General features: G+C 43.3%; 1 protein-coding gene and 2 long non-coding RNA genes across 7 annotated transcripts in view; 1 reads left to right on the top strand and 2 right to left on the bottom strand.

The window, feature by feature from the left end:
- Window positions 1–20,285, top strand: part of FGD5 (FYVE, RhoGEF and PH domain containing 5) — a 189,523-nt gene that overhangs the window by 90,716 nt on the left and 78,522 nt on the right. For all 5 annotated transcript variants that reach the window (XM_025189555.2, XM_025189558.2, XM_025189554.2 and 2 more), the window contains exons 3-5: window positions 2,550–2,679; window positions 18,227–18,285; window positions 18,400–18,430. In XM_025189555.2, the coding sequence (XP_025045340.2) occupies window positions 2,550–2,679; window positions 18,227–18,285; window positions 18,400–18,430 (220 nt within the window). The remainder of the gene's footprint in view (window positions 1–2,549; window positions 2,680–18,226; window positions 18,286–18,399; window positions 18,431–20,285) is intronic.
- Window positions 1–20,285, bottom strand: part of LOC142830923 (uncharacterized) — a 120,993-nt gene that overhangs the window by 42,429 nt on the left and 58,279 nt on the right. The gene's annotated exons all lie outside the window — the stretch shown is intronic.
- Window positions 2,573–4,798, bottom strand: LOC142830924 (uncharacterized). Its single transcript, XR_012906473.1, has 3 exons — window positions 4,109–4,798; window positions 3,689–3,853; window positions 2,573–2,698 (listed from the first exon to the last, which is right to left on the bottom strand). It is a non-coding gene; the product is annotated as an uncharacterized LOC142830924 (long non-coding RNA).

Genomic DNA, 20,285 nt, shown 5'->3' with positions numbered 1-20,285 from the left:
ACCTCCACCTTGCTGCCATTTCCATGGGCTTCTTTCTGCTCTGTCCTCTACTGGCTTTCTTCTCCAATGCCCCTGGAGTAACCTCTTCCTCCAGCCCTTCCTCTGCTTTTACCCCTCCAATGCCAGTGTTCTCTTTCTTTGCTCCCTAGACCCAGAGAGTGACTGCCGACCTCCATACTGTCACTCCCTTCAGCTCTGATTTCCTGGCTTTATTCAAGCTTTCCTGCCCAGATGGGCTACATCTTCAATTAGTGCTTGTCATCAAGCCTCAATCTCCTCCAAGGTGCAGCCTACCCAGTTAATTTGCTCTTGTGATCCACCTTAACTCCTCCATTAGTGATGTAGGTAGAACACCCTATCACAGAGGACATATGGCCTTTAGGAGCAGTTGGACTTTCAGAGAGTATGTCTACACTGCCACCCTAGTTTGAACTAGGGTGGCTAATGTAGGCATTTGAAGTTGCAAATGAAGCCCGGGATTTAAATATCCCGGGCTTCATTTGCATCTTGCCGGGCGCTGCCATTTTTAAATCCCCCTTAATGCGGACTCCGTGCCCGCGGCTACACGCGACATGGAGTAGGTAGTTTGAATTAGGCTCTCCATAGGTAGCAGGACCAGAAGAGATGAGGAGTAGCTTTCTACCACTAATAGTGTTTGCCTAGACACCCCCTTTAAAATGATATGCTTTGGGAGCATCTGCCCCTAGCATTCTGCTTCCAGTGCCACCCACATCTATCACTTTTAAAATAGCAACCTGTGACTCCAGGTTGTCAGACTCCTTGATCGATGAGAAGGATAGTGAAGATAAGCTGGCCTTAGAGTTGTATATATTTCAGGCACTGAGAGTGAGGAAAGTAAAGTAATAAAGCAATTACCATCAATAAAAGCTTGGAAGTGAGGGGTGGAGCTGATCCACAGAGGCTCCTTTGTTGTTGCAGCCAGGCAGGGTTTAGGAAGTGCAGTGAGGCCGCCCACACTGAAAAACCACCAACACTAATAATAAACAAGGGAAGACAATGCTTCAGAACAGAACAGCCGGGCTCAGCCTTTCTACCTACAGTGATCTGCAGAATACGCAGAGCAGCTCCCAGAAGCCTCGCTCCCCTCAAAGCCATTGGGGCAACCCCCGCTGCCAAACTGTGGGAGAGCTGTCTAACTGTTTAGATATAAATGTAAAAAAATCAAATAATATCACCTCATGGCATTCATGAAAGAAAAATTAGGCCTGGCCCAAATCATATTGGATCTCCTTTGTCATTTTCTTCAGGATTGGGCCCTCAGAGGATGTGGACTAAGCAGGGCTAGATTCATACTCTACTTTTCACACACACACACACACACACACACACACACACACACACACACACACACACACACACCCCACCACCACCTGCTGTGCTAGTGGGAGTCCAGGTGCGGTAGTGTGCTGATTCACATTGAGGAAGAACAGATGATGTTTCCACCAGCAGCCATTCCTTGGGGATTATACCTGGGAAGGACAGCTTTAGTTTCTGCTGGGAAATGCATAAAGCCCCCACCATAAATAATACACAGGCAATCAGTGGTTTCTCTGGCCATGGCTTCTCCATTGCTGGTACTCTCCACCTTTGGTGTTGCAAAGACTTTCTCTGCCCCATTCACCTTTACTGCAATGTTAGTGAAAAATGCAGCCTATAGATATGGTTATAAACTCCCTTTCTAGTGGACTTCCCAGTTGAAATCCAGCCCTTAGCCTAACTGATTAACACTGACTCACCCATGGCCACCTTCATAGTATTCTGAGAATAGCATTCAAGCTCATGATTCATCCACATTGGCAAAATGCTTTGTGATCCTCAGTGGGGGTGTGCTATAAAATACAAAGATGAGCCAGCGTTGGATCTGGGTTCAGATTCCACTGAAACAATTCACAAATATTGACATCTGAGGATTTGGTCTGAGCCCATTCTTGACACTTTATCTATAGTTATTGATATTGCTATTGTGCTGCTTTATTGATCTGAAGTATTCATAGAGAACCCATCATCACAGTACCTAAGCTCAATTATTAATTAGCATTGTTAGTCATTATTATTTTATTATATTCATTTTGGGTAGTTGTATCTTACAAAAGGAAAACCAGTTTGAATAATGGCCCTAATATATGAACCTGGTCAAAGTTCAGCCCCAAGCTTGAACTGAACCAAACTTTTCGGGAGGTTTAAAAAGTTTAGTTAACTTTTCTCCTATTATGTGTTACATTCATGGTAGCCTCTGAATGTACTCTTCAAAAGCAGTACACTTCTGGAATCCTGTGTACTAAGTCTAACAGACCTACAGGGTTAACCTGCCACTAGCTATGTCTGGGCTGTTTGTGGAAAACTTATGTTTGAGTAGCTTCAGGGGGTAGCCGAGTTAGTCTGTACAGGATAAACTTAAAAAACAACAAAAGGTCTGGTAGCACTTGATAAACTAATGAAACACGTAGATGGTATCATGAGCTTTCGTGGGCACAGCCCACTTCTTGTGGTGAGAGTGTGATGGGCTGATCTACTGCTTTTGCTTACAGTGCCTATACCGAGCCTTATAAGGTGTGCCCCATCTCTGTGGTACCCTTGGAGGACATCACATCGGACGAGGAACAGAAGAGTTCTGAAGATGAAGAAAGTAGCCAAGGGGATCCCAGCCTCATCCATAAGGTAAGAGATCTGGAACGATCTGGGGAATGCAGGAAACATCCAAGGGAGAAGGGAATTAAAAACAAGGATGAAAAACCACTCAACTCTTGGATATGTCTACACTGCCCCTGGCAACAAGTTCTCCAGCCCAAGTTGGCAGACTCAGGGTTGCGGCGCTCACAGTACCACTCTAAAAATAGTTGCATAGAAAGTGCTTCGAAGTGGGTGCTCAGGCTGGAGGTCAGGTTCTGACACCACTCCTTCACGTGGCTTCAGAGCCCAAGCCACAATTTCTCCACAGCTTTTTTTAGCATGATAGTGCAAGCCCCACTAGCCTGAGTCTGGTGTCCACTCGGGCTGTGAAGTGCACACCCACAGGCTTTGTAAGTGTACCCACCAGTAGCCACCTCTCCCGGCTTTGTGCTTACAGCTAGCCGGGGAATATTGGAGCCATGAGCACTGCCTTTCTTCAGTATTATGGTAAGGAGTTGCTTCAGTTGAATATACCAAAACCCACAGACCTAAGAAGCAAAATGCAGGACAATGTAGCACTTTAAAGACTAACAAGATGGTTTATTAGATGATGAGCTTTCGTGGGCCAGACCCACTTCCTCAGATCAAATAGTGGAAGAAAATAGTCACAACCATATATACCAAAGGATACAATTAAAAAAAAAAGTGAACACATATGAAAAGGACAAATCACATTTCAGAACAGGAGGGGCATGCAGGGGGGGAGGAAGGAAGGAAGGTAAGTGTCTGTGAATTGATGATATTAGAGGTGGGGAGAGTGGGATGTTTGTGAGCTAATGGTATTAGAGGTGATAATTATCTTGTTAGTCTTTAAAGTGCTACATTGTCCTGCATTTTGCTTCAGCTACCCCAGACTAACATGGCTACATTTCTATCACAGACCTAAGAAGGGAAGCTGATGCAATCAGTCAGCAGGCTTGTGTAGGTCCTGATCCAGTGCCCACTGATATGAACAGGAGACTTTGACATGAGTGAATATAGAACCAGATCCACAAACCTGGAGTCTCTTGGAGGCTGAGGGATGACATGAGAGATCAATGCAATGAGATCTGGTCTGAAAAGTTGTGAGCCTCTTTCTTTGTCCTGCACGCTGGGTGTGGTAGCAGGAGGGGAGAGATTGCTGACAGATAGCTAGTGAAGAGTCCCTGCCATAAAACTTAATCTGCAGAAAGAAAAAGGGGGTTGCAGCATTGTGCCCTCCTCTTACGACTGAAAATTCTGCCTTTCTCCCCCACCCCCCAACCCCAACCACGAACTTCAGGACTATGAATTCTGCCTGTGGTCCTGCATTCCCAGCTTTCCAACTCCCCACAAAAACCTTGAGTGGTTGGCTCCTTGTGATCGATGGTGTTTAGAATAAATTCCAACCCTCTGTTGTCCTTCCCTCAGAAAGTGCTGGTGTAGTTAAAGTACCGACCGTGGTTTGTATTTCCTACCCCAACCGCTTCCGCCTCCTTTTGTTGTCTTCTCACGCAAATCTTCTGGTGCCAAGGGAGCATTAGCTGCCCTGTCAAAACACAGCCTTGCAATGATGAAGTGCAGAAAAACCGTCCAACTACCCAGTGAAGTGATGTCTCCCTCTTGAAGCAAAATCCTCAGACAACACAGAGCGGTTGTAAAACATGAAAGAGTTCAGAAGCACTGTCGCTCGGGGAGAGTTGGCAGAGGTACTCCATGTCTGGATGCCAAAAATAGTACCATGAATTTGGAAATGAGCTAATCTTGCTAAAACAACTGTTGTCGGCTGGCCTCGCAGAGCTGAATTTGGATTTCTAAAAAAACTGGCAACAGGAGTTTGTTTTTTAAATGATGGGGAAAATTAGCCTGAATAAAGGCATGAAATCACCTAGCTGATAAGATCTTCTTGCTGTGTCCAGAACATGTGATTCTGATGGGTGTCTAGCTGGGTTATAATTACCTCACTCTGCTGAAATGTGGATTGCCAATCCCCAAGTATTATGATTTGTTTTGCTTGCTTGCTTTTTACCTGTCCAATGAAGATTTCCAAGGCTTCCAGTTTGGGGGATAGGCTGGGGGAGGTGTTTTCTGTTGTTTCTTTTTTTAAGGCTCATTTTCTGAAGTTAAAAAAAAAGTATGTTGTACATAGGTTTCCTGGAATTGTTTCAACGGCTGGCCCCCTTTGAATCTCTTCTCTCCTGGGGATGAGCTCTGTGTGAGCACAAAGAAACTTTAGGACTTGCTGGCACCTCCATTCTGCAAACAATTTAAATGATGGACAAAATTACACATTTAGGGTGTTTTAGTATATCAGCTTTAAAAAAAGCTAGAGCTTTGATTTCTGCTGGGTTGCATATTTTTTGTATCTGTCTAACTCTATTGGACCTGGTAATTAGACTAGTGTAAAAATGATGTAATGAAATAGAAAAGCATGCTTGACTTCTCCAAGTTTTGCTTTGATTAGGGTTCTATAAGTGTACCCTAAACCCAGAATTGTTGGGTAAAGTTACTAGGAATCACTTGGTATATATGATTATTCTGTTTAAAGCTGATTTGGAAAACATGTTCTTTTTGGTTAATTGTGCACTTGAATCCCCTTCTTAAAATCTCTGGCAGACGGTGTCAGGCATGAAAACTCCAAGATGAGGATGCTGTAGATTTTTGTAACCTCTGTGATTCCACTTGGTTAAAACAACCAAAATGGGTGCCCATCTCTTACTAATTGAGGGAGATTCTCTCCTCCCCACACACTCCGCTTAGCTAATTTACAGGATCTCTGGAGTCATCCCTCATGTGTGTGCCTGTTCCATATGTTTATTTAATTATATGCACCCAACTGGTAGTAAGGTGACACTTCACTTTTCTGCCCCAGACTCCAAAGTAGAAACAAAGGGGTTTGGAGTCTCCTTTGCTTGTATGAGGAAAGCATCAAAATGAGGGTTGACAACTGGCAAATCTGGGTTCCAATTAGATATAGGCTCATATGTACAGATTCAAGTGAAACAGGGGATTCTTTCATCTGCAAACCTTCATTCAATACTAGAAAAACACCCAAATCAAATCCATCCCATTTTTGAACTTGATCCAGAGCTTAACTCAGTGTTGGTCCTTTTGTGCTTCAATGGGAAGAACTAACTACATTTCTGTGAGCTTTAGGGTTGCTCAGATCTGGATATGAACTTGCACTTCAAACCCCACTAGCCCGGAAACCCAAACTGTCCTCTCACTTTGTGCACATACTTTTTGCAGCTTTCTCTGCAATTCCTACTTCCAGCCAGGACTAGAAGATGCCCTCAGGTCAGCTGCTCTGGTGAGACAACCAGCTCAGTGATGCTCTCCAGGGAGTTAGAGAAGGTTTAGAAAAGCACAAGCCTTTGGGCTTCACCCATGCAAGGTGTAATTAGAATGTCACAGAGCATCCCAAAAAGCTTTGGAAGGATCCTGCACCACAAGCCACATTTAAATCTAACGTCTCTTCCAGAACTAAAACCTCAAACTTTAGTGTCAAGACTCCAGAGTCTTCAAGCAGAAGTATTCAGTGAGATCATCCCTCCTTGCAGCCTCTTGAGACAAGCTGCTCTCCCTGACTTGACCCCATTCCCAGCTATACCTTTATCTCCTCAGGTGTCTTCACCCCAGGAACTGAAGTGACTGCAAGGACAATTCCTTTGTGAGCCCTGACACTTTGCCCATGAAGACTAGAGACTCTGTGTGACAGGGAGTCACTTCCACACTGGATCACAAGAAGAGCAGGCTGTGTCTAGACTACATACCTCTGTCGTCAGAGGCATGTAGATTAGACACATAGGCAAAGGCAAATGAAGCCGCGATTTAAATGATCGCGGCTTCATTTAAATTTACATGGCTGCCGCGCTGAGCCGACAAACAGCTGATCAGCTGTTTGTCTGCTCAGCGCGCTAGTCTGGACACTCCCCTGTCGACATCAAAGCCCTTTGTCGGCAGCCCCGTTATTCCTCGGTTTACCGGGGCTGCCGACAAAGGGCTTTGATGTCGGCAGGGGAGCGTCCAGACTAGCGCGCTGAGCGGACAAACAGCTGATCAGCTGTTTGTCGGCTCAGCGCGGCAGCCACGTAAATGTACATGAAGCCACGATCATTTAAATCGCGGCTTCATTTGCCTTTGCCAAAACAACAAATCTACATGGCTCCGTCGACGGAGCCATGTAGTTTAGACGTACCCCAAATGACAGGATGCCATAGATTAAGGTCTATGTTTTAAGCTTTCATAGCTGATGGCAAATGTGAAGGAGTGGTAGGGCCCATAATAGGGTTCATTTGGGGAACTTAAACCCTATGGAATTTGCTGGATGGGTTTCGTTCCCTGTCCAATGAAACACCGCCAACCTTCTTCTGCATTGTAGTGCCATCATGTTGAGAGCTCTTCCAGGGACAAAAAAAGCTCACTAAAGGAGAAGCCCTTTTGGATAAACTGTTCAAAAGGGGGTTCAGTTGGGATGCAGCAAGTATAAATGCGTGCATCTTCAATACACCCACGACAATGTGTGCGCTCTCACTTCATTCAAAAAACTGCAATATCTAGGGATGCGAACATGTAATCGACTATACGATTAACTGATAAGCCTAGGCTTAAAACCCGGTGAGTCTCCAGCAGCAGCCCCTGTCTGTGGAGGGTCCAAACTCCCCATAGAGAGAGGCTGCTCCGCCTCTCACAGAGCAGCCTCTATCCATGGCGAGCCTTGCTTTTAAACTGGCTCCTCTCACAGACCGGCTCCTGCCTGGCACCTCCCGCTGCTGCCTCTGATATAGAGGCAGCAGTGTAGAGTGGCGGAGGGCTCCCCGGGAGTGGGGCCGGAGCACACTGGATGCTGGTCCCACCCACAGGGACTATTGAATAATAGTGTAACTGATAAGAATTCATGCGGTTACATGACTATTCAGTTATCCAATATCTAACATCTCTAGTAATATCAAGCAATATAAGGCTATGAAGCAAAGGTTATAGAGTCAGAACACGTGGAGGGGACGTGGAGATGCAGCCCCTGAATGGGGCGTTAATTCTCCAGTCTCCTTTGCTGGGAAATCAGACCAAGGGCATTGTGACAGCTGCAAGGTATGAGGATGCCTTGGGCTGCTTTTTGCAATGTCTGGCTGCTTCACACAGCCTGCGTGTCATGCACATAGAAAAGGGTGGTATTCACAAAAAAAGGCAATGGGCTTAAAAACAGACTCAGTAGTCAATGAAAGGTATTTAGACTCACACTGACAAGCACCTTTGCTGATAAAGGACCCAACCTTTCTATACAATGGTAGCTTTGGAAAGGTACAGAAGTAATAGCTCATCTGAAGAAGTGGGTTTTGTCCATGAAAGCTCATGATGCTGTACATATGGTAGTCTCTAAGGTGCTACAGGATTACTCATTGTTTTTATAGTAACGGGGTAGTTATCAGATCGCTAGGAAACATTGTGTCAGCATCAGCTATTTTGGTGTTTTCCTCTTATATTCAAGGGTGAATCCTATATTAAACCACCACTCAAGGGGAAAGGGTCTATTAATAAACATAGCTGGGTGTTTAACATGAGGAGCTGAAGGGACCCCCAGGAAAGATTCGATTAGACTAGTTTGATACTGCAATATTGTGATTTGTTTATAAAGCATCGGGATACAAATACTTAAGTGCTTTTACTCTAATACAAATAATAACATCATATTTTAAATGCAGAGGGTACATCTAGACTGCAAGGCTATTTCGGGATACCGGAGATATCCCGAAATAGCTACCCCGCATCCAAGGAATGTGTCCTCAATTTAGAAATAATTTTCAAAATAACGCATGTGCAATTGTGGCATCCCTGTAAACCTTGTTCCACAAGGAATAAGGGATGTCTCAAAATAGTTCTTTATTTCGAAATTTGGCACCATGTAGATGTGCCAAATTTCAAAATAGCCTATTTCGAAATAAAATCTAAATAATATATGCAATTAGCATAGCACAAATTGCATATCTTATTTAGATTTTTGAGTGCAGTCTAGACGTACCCAGAGAGAGCCACTTGCATCCACAACATGGAACTGCCTGGCAATTAATTTCAACATAAGGGAAATAAAATGATAACACTGATTACATTTAACTACTACTGCCTTGTGTTTCAGCATAAAAAATGTAAAATGATACATGGAACTATGCACAAGGTAGAACACAAAGGATCTGACCCTCCCCTCACACTGGGGGAGATCAAGAGGCATGCCCCTGAAGCCACTAGCACTATAGGGCTACGTCTACACTGGCATGATTTTCCGGAAATGCTTTTAACGGAAAAGTTTTCCGTTAAAAGCATTTTCGGAAAAGCGCGTCTAGATTGGCAGGACGCTTTTCCGCAAAAGCAGTTTTTGCGGAAAAGCGTTCATGGCCAATCTAGACGCGCTTTTCCAGAAAAAAGCCCCGATCGCCATTTTCACGATCGGGGCTTTTTTGCGGAAAACAATTCTCTGCTGTCTACACTGGCCCCTTTTGCGCAAAAGTTTTTCGGAAAAAGACTTTTGCCCGAACTGGAGCAGCATAGTATTTCCGCAAAAGCACTGACAATCTTACATGAGATCGTCGGTGCTTTTGCGGAAATTCAAGCGGCCAGTGTAGACAGCTGGCAAGTTTTTCCAGAAAAGCGGCTGATTTTCTGGAAAAACTGGCCAGTCTAGACACAGCCTAGCTGTATACAAATGGTGTAAATGAGAGTAGAATGAGGCAGTACCTTATGATGTTAGACGTTCCGAAGCATTTTAGCTGCTCATTTAGGACAGGGTGCTGCTACATGTGGACCAAATAGCAGTCATGCTGGAGAAGTGATCCCTTAATACAGGTAACTTACCTTTGTGTGATGCTAGCGGATACCTTGGCATCGTGGAAGCTTACTAAAGGAACATGGACTGGTAAAGAATTTGATGCTGAGGGCAGCGTTGGAGATGAACAATCATTACCATCTCTGAGCTGCCAGTCATGTAAGGCAGCAGTGGGATAGGGAAGGCAGTGAACGAATCACAACTCACAGAGGAGACACATTGTGTGCAAGGCAGGAAATATCAGGCTAGAGGATACAAAGGTTTTGCAAAGAGCAAGGCAGTACAGACTGTCTCACTGTTACAATATGTTAAATTGCCTTTGCTGTTTCTTATCTTTCCACTGGTGGGATTGGTTTCCAGGCTCCATTATTCACTCTGTTTTGCAAACCTTTCACTTTCATACATTGGAAAATACACAAAACCCAAAGAGAAGCTGGACTTGAGAGTAATGATTTGTGCCCTGCAAGGAAGCAACAAATTTAGATCGCTCTGACTGGGCCAAGTTTGGACTTGTATAACTGAGCAGATTCCCCAGAAGTGGTTGCAATCTAACCTGCCAATCAGCACAGAGCTGCAGCCCATGTAACATCATCAGGGCCATACAGGTGGTATTGGATGTAGCCCACCAAGGTCAACATAGGTGCTAAAACTAAGGGTGCGGGGGGTGCTACAGCACCCCTGACTTGAAGTGGTTTGCAGCCTACATAGAGTTTGCAGTTTGGTTCAATGGCTCTTAGCACCTCCACTATGCAAAGTGTTCCAGCACCCGGATGGTAAATAGCTTGAGAACCATTGAGTTACACCGACAAATGTTCGGAGGGGAAGCAAAGGGACAAAGTGATTTGGTCAGGGATACACAGCTGGCCAATGGTACAGCCAAGAATTAAATCTAGATTTCCTGACTCCCAGTCTGGTGTTTGGTGCACTACATCATGCTGCCTCTGGTAAACACAAAGCATTAGTATTACTTCTCTGTTTCTTAGTATGTGCTAATACTTCAGACTACTTCAATCGTCCTATTCCTGTGTCATTTATGACATATGTGATCTGCTATCCACCTCCATACTATGTAGTGTCACCTGGGCAATGGCATGTGAAGCATGCCGATGAATGGTAGGCAATGGGTACTCATGGGTGCAGTTCTGTCTTAGGCTTGGTATTGCCCAGCACAGGCACAGAGCATCTGAATACAAAGTCAAATATGATGCTCTGGAGGGATAATCTCTATGTGTCTGTGGTGTCTAACTGGAGCAGTGAAGCCTAGCAGGATGTAACAGTGCTGTATGAGCATGCTAGGAATGGTACTGCCCCATCCTTTCTCCTCCGCCATGCACATACTCTGCTCACCCCCGTCTCATATTCCCTCTTTTTTTACTCTGAATTCTCGATGTTAAGGAAGCAGATGCGGAAGGGGCATGAGACCTAAGACCACTCAGTGCACTGAGCACTAAGCCTAGCACTTACTTAACCTCAGCTGGGCTCACACATGACTTCTGCTCACCCATGGGACTGCAGTTTTGCATTCCCTGCTTGTGCACTCCATGTACATCTAGACAGTCTGCAAAAGTGGAAGAATAGATTGGCCACCACGGATCCGATCACTGGACCTTTTCCACAACACCAGTAACCTTTGGTTTGGCCCATAAACATGTTAGCACCCCATGGAAGTACAGCTATATTGTGAAGCACTAATGGGCTCCTGGAGTGTACGTGCTTTCAATAGCCTGCTATGCTGAGCATCAGCCACTGGCCTTTGTTTCCTCATTATTCATCACGTTATTCAGCTCTCTGGTAGGCAATGATACAATATCAATCATACATGTCTATTCCATCATAGTCGGAAAATTGCTGGTTTTAGCCATGCTGTCAGAAACTTTTCCTGTCTTTATCCGTGTGATGCCCCCTGAGCGCACATTGTTTCAATCAAGCTGATCACACTCTGAGGGCAATGAAAGGGAACATAACAATGTAGAAATTGTCAGGGGAGGGCACACGTCAAGTTGCCAAGTTTGGTTGGATGTATTCCTGGAAGTTTCATCACATGGCACGATCTTTAATGAAAGATGAATCTTTAATTCCTGGGGACTCCCAGATAATCCTGGAGGGTTGACAACCATAGCTTGGTGTCTTAGCAGGCAAGGTCTACCTATCCAGCTCTCTAGCCACCCTCCTTTTACTGGTCTACATGAAGGTCACTAGAGCTTTATGTGGAATTCTACACAAATGGTGAATCATGCTGTTTGCTAGAGCTTGGTTAGAGACAGAAACTGAAACTGATCTTTGGCAAAGCCACATAGCAGCTCTGTGCCTTGGTTTTCCCATTGATGAAGTGCTTAGCCATGTCATGAGAGGATTGTGAAGCTTAGTTCATTAGTCTTTGTAAAAGTGGTTTGAGATCCTTGATGAAAGGAGCTACATATGGTATGTGTTAATTTTATTTGAGGTGATAAATACAGTAATTGTGTTAGAGTACATTCAACAGCATCAATGCTGCACAGTCAGTGCCTGAAAAAAGAAGTTGAGCTTAGATTTCTTAATATTGTAATGATTCAAAACTTGTGTGTGTGTGGCCACGCATGCCATTTCCTCTCCAGGATGGAATCAGAATTGCTAAACTGTGTGTCATAAAGCCTGTTCTGCTTAAGATGATAGGAGAGTTCCCATTGGTTCAAGGCCTATGCTTTTGGAGTGGGACGGAATCTGAATTCTGTATATTTTGTTTCCATAAAGTTCTGGGTGGCAATGGTGCATAGCATAGTGACAAAGCTATTGTTCTAGGTGGGCATGGTTTTGTTACACGTAGAATAATGATTTTTCTTTTCTTTCTCTTTCAGTTAATTATTTGTATTGTTCCATTTTATCTTGTTCCTATTTCCTAATAGGAGACCTTGATTCTCAGTCAGGAGGACATTTCTCTGAAGTTTGTTCTGTGAACCAGGGCAAGATACTGGGGTGCCTAGTTGAAAATGGGTTATATGGAGAATAGATGGATTATTATTATTCCCCTTGGACCAGATCATGCTGCTGTAATCCTTGAGAGCTTGGAAACTAAGATGAGAAACCCAAGGAGGTGGAAGAATTCTTAGAGTAAGACACTGAAGCACTAATAGAGCAGGCAGATCAGACAAAGTTATATCAGAGCTACCGAATACATGGGCCAAAACAAGCAGTTTTTTACCTATCCTGCAAGACTTTCAATCTTTAAGAAATAATCCACTGATGTGGCTTTAGGTCCCCACCTTGCTTCCATTGATTGCTCTGATGGAGGGCTGGGCCCTAAGTTTCAGGTTGACATCCCACTATGCAGTGTGTAACCAATTCACCTGCAGATTCTTTATCCTAATACTGAGTCTTAATTAGATGCTTGTATTAATTAGATGCTTCTGGTAAACTGAGGCACAACATCAGCTGCCCTTTCTGGCCTATTGTCTATTATGCCACCTATGAACATGGTGCAAGTGACTTGCAATCATCTATTAACATTCATATATGACATTTAAAACACACTGTTTGATATGCAAACTAGAGATTGCTATTGAAAGAGGAATATTGTGGCAGACTATTTGGGTACAATTTTGAAAGAATCACAAAAGCATATTCTTTGGAGATGTGTTGGAAATTCATATTGCCTAGTAAAACATATCTGTGTTTGCACTCTCTCTCAAGGGATGGTTCAAATTCAGAGAATCTGGTTTTATTCTCTAACGCCAATGGGAATTGGAAGCAGCATGGAAATTGTATGCAGAACACACAGGGCACTACATGGCTGACCCCAGAACAATAAAAGATCATGGTAGTTAGAGATGGAAAAGGCCTTTGGAGTAGTTTGTCTATCCTCCCCAGTGCTATGTTCAGTCTAGGTTTAAATGACTTAGCACTGAGACTTCCACCATGTCCCTCAAGAGACCATTCCCCACAGTAACTAAGGGCATGTCTACACTAGGAAATTATTTTGAAATAATTTATTTCAAAAAAATAACTGTTTTGAAATAGCATGTCCAAAGACAGGAAAGCCTCAAAATTAGTCTGGGTAGTCTCCCTGAATGTGAATGCGCTACCTCAACTTAGGGCCCCAGGAAGCACTGTGGAGTAATTACTTTGAATGACTCTGGGGAACAGTTATTTCAAAATAGCAGCAGTGGAGTGTCCATACTACTGCTAATTTGAAATAACTGTTTTGAAATAAGCACTATTCCTCATGGAAAGCAGGCGTTATTATTTTGAAATAACCAGCCCCTTATTTTGAAATAATGGGCTTGGTAATATGGACACTCTGCTTGATATTTTGAAATAAGGGAAGTTATTTTGAAATACCTCCCTAGTGTAGACCAGGGCACAGAGATCTCTCTGTCATGAAGTAAACTCCTGATATTCTGATGTAGGAGCAGCATCATTACCAGATGAAAACTCTGTTGACTGTTGAGAGCAGGCAATCACAAGAGCTGTTTGCTTGTATATAGCATGTATTTTAGATTGTGGGACAAATGAGGCTAATAACAACAAGAAGACTCAATTAGACGTTGAGCCAGAACCCTCTGTCTAGATCCATTGCTTCCATCTGCTAAGTACAGACAAACTGCATGGATTGGAGTACACAGCTCCTGAAGCCGCCTCCTGGGAAGGAAAGGTACAAAAGTGCTAACTGCTGGGCTGAAGTGTACACAGTAAAGATAACTACAAATGTGTTAACTCAGTTATGTTTTAATAATCATCTGGGCTTTATTTTAGAAAGTTGATAGTTCAGGGACCTGCACCCCTTGCATCCCGCTATTCCCAGAAGTCGGTCTCCGGACACTGTCGTCAATCTCAGAGTTCATTTCCTGGTTAAGCAAACAGTAATTAAATAGCACAAAACCGGCAACGCCCAGAAACACTGTCTCAAAACTTGCCCTAGACTGGTCATGTGACACCAGGGGTCCCAATGTTTTGTCTCTCAGCTAAGACATATTAATCACAAGTAGAATTACAGACCATGACAGTCTGTATACATGAAAGGCAAGTGAGTCCACACCATGGTGAAATATACTTTGCTGCTTGGCAACACGGAGCCAAGCCTGTCAAGGGGATGTGCAAACTGGCCAGTATTAGGTTTGGTAATCCAGAAATAAAATTTCCATTCAATTGCTTTATATCTGCAAGTCAAAAGGGTGGAGGAAAAAGAAGCATAGAATATCCCGATGTTGACCAGTAACACTTGTCAGTTTCTGTATGCCAATACTACACCGGGCTGGATTAACTCTTTTGGGGGTCAGGGGCTATTAGATTTTGTGGGACCCCTAGGCACTGGTGTGGGGCTAGAAATGAAGGGTTCAGAATGTAGGAAGGAGCTATGGGTTGAGGCAGGGCCTTGGATGGTGGGGATATGGGTATGGGAGGGCAGGGAATGAGATGTTTGGGGTGCAGCAGGGAGCTCCAGACCAGGGCCAAGGGGTTTGAAGTGCAGGAGGGGGCTCAGGGCAGGAGGTGGATTGCAGGAGTTAGGGTAAAAAGGGGGTTCAGGGCAGGAGTTTGGGGTGCCAGGACTGGGTGGGAGGTAGGGTGTGAGATGGGGTTCAAGGCAGGAGGTTGGGATGCAGAGTCTGGGTGTGAGTTAAGATGTGGGAAGGGGCTCAGGGATGGAGCAGAGGATGGGAACACAGGGTGCTTACCTGAAACAGCTCCCCTTTGGTGGTGCAGCCCAGCTCTCCAGGCTAAGGAGGCCCCACAAAAGGCCCTTCACTTTTGGGGCCCAGAAATCTGGGCCCCTCTGAGTCCTGAACCTCGGGCTGCAGCCCCTAAAGCCCCATTCTCAATCCAACCTTGACTCTATGCTATATGTCATCCCTGGTGACAAAAAGAGGGAATAAGGGTAATCCTTTAGAAATTATTGTAAAGTTAAAACAAAAACATATTGTGGAGCAAGGAGTATACTTCAAATAGTGGAATAAAGTTAACAAAGGGAAAAGATGACTTTCAGGGGAAAATGCCTATACTAGATCTGTTCAAATGCATCAGAACAGTGTTCCAAAGGAAAGTGGGAGAAATATTACTCTATGGGTCATTTAAACGAGAATCAACAAAGCATTGAGTAACAAAACATAGAGAACAATTGGCTGAGATATGGATTAAATGACTGAATCTGATAAATGATTAGATCACCAGTTTCGTTGAGTCTTAGATTCGTCTACTTGGCTCACAATCAGATTACAATGGAAAAGACAGGTCATTTCCTACAGCCTTTTTTCCGAAGTCTCATTCACCTCATACAGTGGTTCATATCCTTCTATACAGCACTCCTCCAATATGTTTACAGAATCTTCCCCTCTCTGGGATCACCATCCCCAGGTTGAGAACCCAGGACCTAGCAGATTGGGTTTCCAGATTACTTCCCTAGTGGAAAGCCATTCCTTTCCTTCACTTATTTGTAAAATAAAATATGCAGCGTGTTTTCAATAATCCTCTGTTGCTCTGAAATAGACAGTTTTAAGGTTCTGCACAATTTTATATTAAAGGGACACACAACATAAATATGCACTAATTTAAAAAAGATCCTTACTTGTGTAGTAAACAGCACCATAAAACTTGAAAGAATTTTTAAAATTATTTTTGATTACTTATTCCAATTATTTTCTGTGATTTATTAACACTGAGCATCAAAATGAGATTGTTCGGTTTCATTTCAGTCAATTTTGCATCTGAGTTTTCCTGGTGCAGTTCCTGGTGCAGTCATACTACTGAGTTTTCCTGATGCAGTCATACTACTGGATTTCAGTTTCCTGCACTTCCAGGGAATGCTTAAATCTTCTCTAAGCTGTTTTGAAACCAAAGTTTCTTATTTCCAGCCTGACTGAAAGGAAGACGGAGCAGAAACCTTGAATTAAAAAAAACCTCTGGAGTCACCAGATTACTTTTCCAGAAATGCAAATGTCTTGGGGGACTTGGGGAATTACTGTTCATACTTCTATTACTGCCGTGTTTAAATATCAGAGATGAACTGCAAAGCTTGAATGTACTCTAAACTTTAGCAAAGATTGATGGCATTTGAATCTGGAATTTTTATCCAGGCCCCTACAAATGTTCTTCATTCAGGGAGTGAATTAAACGATTGCACCATGATCCCCATAAACCCAAGCAATTCTCATCCAGAACTGGTGGTCATGATGGTGATGTGTTTCCATGTGAATTACAGCTACATTGCATGACATTTCTCTGATGAAGTGGGTTTTACCCATAAATGCTCATGATAATATCTGCTAGTCTCTAAGGCCATGTCCACACCAGGAAACTATTTTGAAATAACTAACTTTGACTTATCTCCTGATTTTACAAAATCGAAATAGCATGTTCCCTCTATGAGGAAGCCTCGAAATTAGCCTTATTCCCTGAGAAAAACAGGAGTTCAGATTTCTAATAAGCGTCCCCTTAATTTGAAATAATGGACTTGGTAGTGTGGACTCTCCACTTATAAATTAGACCAAAGGCAGATGGATTTAGAAATAAAGCCCTAGTGTAGATCAGGGCTAATGTGCCACAGGACTACTTGTTGTTTTTAAAGTTACAAACTAAAAGCTAAATGCACGACAGCTCAGCATCTAAACCAGCTAAATGCATGACAGCTCAGCGTCTCCCAGCTGCTCGACTGTACACCTTCTAAAGGAGGCTGTTTCAGCAATGGATAAATGGCACACCTGATCCCTTTGAACAATACATTTGTTGCTGTCTTCTGCCTGTTCAGAACAAATGGCACCTTGTGTGGCCTTCTGTTCACTGAAGGCTGCTTCCTTGCTTTATTATCCCTGTTGTACAAGTCAAAGGCACTTTAGTATAAGATTTCTTTCTCAATAAAGGTGTCAATGCTTTGCCCATTTCTTACCTTGATAAAGAGGCTCACTCTGTAATATGGTAAAAACCCTTTTAGTAGAGGGATCTGCTGATTATATCAGTGTATAATATTTCTCTAAATAAAAGCTCACTCTTGTAATGATTAACTTTTTGTGTCTGATGTTTATATGGCACTGATTTTTACATGGCAATGATCTGTAAGCCTCGTAAACACTTCCTAAATAAATAAACAGATTAAATAAATAAATAGATTTAAAACAAATAATGCATGAAACCAGAGCAAAGCATCATAATTAGCCTCTTGAGCCTTGGAGAGCCATTGCCATTGCTGCTTTGACAATTTTCTGCATCCTCTGAGATCTTCGCTACTTAAGTGCATTCCATGGTGATCTCCAAATTGTTATTTGCTTTAGTACAGCACTGTTTGGTTTCAGGATATATTTATCACCATTTAATTTCATCAATTTGCTTATCATGCAATAAAGCCCTTGGAACTTGTTTGCTTCATTAGCTTGCACTACAATGGAAACAGTTTGAAATATAACTATTTAAAAAACCCCAAAACACTTTTCCTTGCACACGAGAGAGGCCTCAGCAAATTCAGTGAGCTTTGCCTCCTGCGATCTTGGAAGAATCTGTTTGCCTTTCTTTCAGCTGAATCCTTGCCCTATTGAAATCAATGGGAATTTTCTTTCTTCATAGCCACAAAAAACAATTTATTGAACACAGAGTATGACCCCATTTCAGACTATCTTATTTATTTGTTTGTTTGTATTGAGATAGCACCTAAGAACTGCAGTTGTGGAGCAAGACTCCATTCTGCTAAGCAGTATCCCCGCCGCAGATTCAAAGATCATAAATTGTGGGCATTTTAGAGCCCTTACTGTTTCTGTTTTGGGGTGGGACATTTCTTAATATCTGTGGTTTTCTTTTCCACAGAAAGAAGGAAAGTCCAGAGCTTACTTGATTGCCCAGGAGTTGATGTCTTCAGAGAAAGTGTGAGTTCACTCTTCAGATCTGGCTGTTATTTTGTAAAGGAAGCTGCACATTCTACCCTGATTCATTCAGCGGTAGCTTGATGGCACTTAATACAAATCTCTCTCTTTCTGCAGATATGTGGAGATGCTCCGGCTGTTAGATGAAGTAAGTAAATCATTTTAATTGTTGAAAGCTAATTGCCCTCTTACTTAGCTGTAATTGAGGAGATAGAAAAAAGCATTTAAGTGACTGAGGTGAATTCTATTAGGAGTGGCTTACAGTGGGGAGGTGTTCGCTGAGGCATTTCAAAGAAATCTGTCTTCTGATAAACGACTGACTCTTTCTTGTATGTGCCAAAAGTCTGGAGTTTCTCATCCATAAGAAAGAACTCTGGGTAACACACAATAACAGGCTTTTAATTGAAGAGAGTATTTTTCCTTTAGAAAGTAATACTTCATAGGTAGAAGAGAGGAAGAGAGTAAGTCAGAGAGGGTATGTCTATACTAGCTCATTAATTCGAGCTAGGTAGGCAAATGAGGCGACCAGTGTTGCAAATGAAGCCCAGGATTTAAATATCCTGCGCTTTATTTGCATGTTCCCGTCCGGTCGCCATTTTGAAATTTCACTAGCCCGAACTCACTGCCGCGTGGCTACACGCAGCAATGAGTTCGGGCTAGTGAAATTTCAAAATGGCGACCAGACGGGAACATGCAAATAAAGCCTGGGATATTTAAATCCTGGGCTTCATTTGCAACTCTGGTCACCTAATTTGCCTACCTAGCTTGAATTAACGAGCTAGTGTAGACATACCCAGACAGAGGTTGGGATTGGGGATAGAGAGATGAGGGGAAAGAAATGTAGGTGAAAATGATTTGAAGAGGGTCTATGTGAACTAGGTTCTTGTTTGAATAGATTAATTTTGCTCCCATTAAGTTGGGTTTTCTGTTTGGGGTGCACCCAATTGTGTCATAGGCTTGCTAGGACCACACCAAGCCAGAGACAGTTAGTGGCGCGCAGGTAAGATAGGCAGTGTTTGAGGTTTGCTCATAGGATCATAGAAATTAGGACCAAAAAGACCTAATAAATCATCTCATACATCCTTGTCCAGTGCAGGACTGCGTCCTAGGTCTTCTGATGCTGTGTCCAGGAGCGGCCTGTCCATATAGGTGAACTAGGCGGTCACCTAGTGCACCAAGTTAAATGAGGCGCCATATTCAAGTGCAATATCATTGAGGGGTTTGTAGGTGGGAGTGCCGATTGCATGGTTCATCTAAGGTGCCAGTTGCTGTGCCTATACTGGTTCTAAGTGTCCCAGACAATGGAGCTTCCACATGGCTTCCATAGAGACTGCGCCACAGCTTACTAGTTTTCATTCCAAAAGACTTGCATGGCTGTGCTTGGGAGGCAGACAGGGATAGCAAAGGAATATAGTTTACATGCCACTGCTGAGACAATTCAGGAGACAGTGACAGTGTCCTTGGAAGATTCCACAACACTCAGCAGTAGGGGATGTCTCTGAAAGAGGAAATCCACAGGGAATTTTGGTCTCCTCTTCGTGCCTCTCTCAGCCAGTTGCCAAAACTAAGAAAGCCTGCTTCCTGCCACAGCCTAGGTAGCGCAGCCAGCAGGACAGCTGTCTCCTTGCAGACAATTGCTTTTTACCAAACAAACTGGAAATTGCCAACTAGTAGCAAACAGTTAAAAGAGACATCACCAGGTAGTGGAGTCTCTCATCCATTGGATAAGTTGGTAAAACCTGTTCCTGCTGACAGTTTTGTCTACAGTAGGGCTCCCACCAATACTAACCCTAGTTCATCCAAACTGGTGGTAGCACATTTTTATAGAATTTCATGACTACCCATGGCTTGTGGTTGTGTAACTTCTATGCTACTGCAGCTGGGACTTGTAAGAGAAGCTTCCTGATCTGGTGAAAACAATTCTGTGAGGTAAGCCAAAGGGGAGCTTCCCACTGGCTAAACTGGGAGGAGTCATGTTAAAGCGCACTGCAACTGGAAGTTAG

This window comes from Pelodiscus sinensis, chromosome 11 (assembly GCF_049634645.1).
Source record: "Pelodiscus sinensis isolate JC-2024 chromosome 11, ASM4963464v1, whole genome shotgun sequence".
Lineage (NCBI taxonomy): Eukaryota > Metazoa > Chordata > Testudines > Trionychidae > Pelodiscus > Pelodiscus sinensis.
The sequence above is the reverse complement of the archived record's forward strand: the minus strand, read 5'-3'. Positions and strand labels throughout refer to the sequence as shown.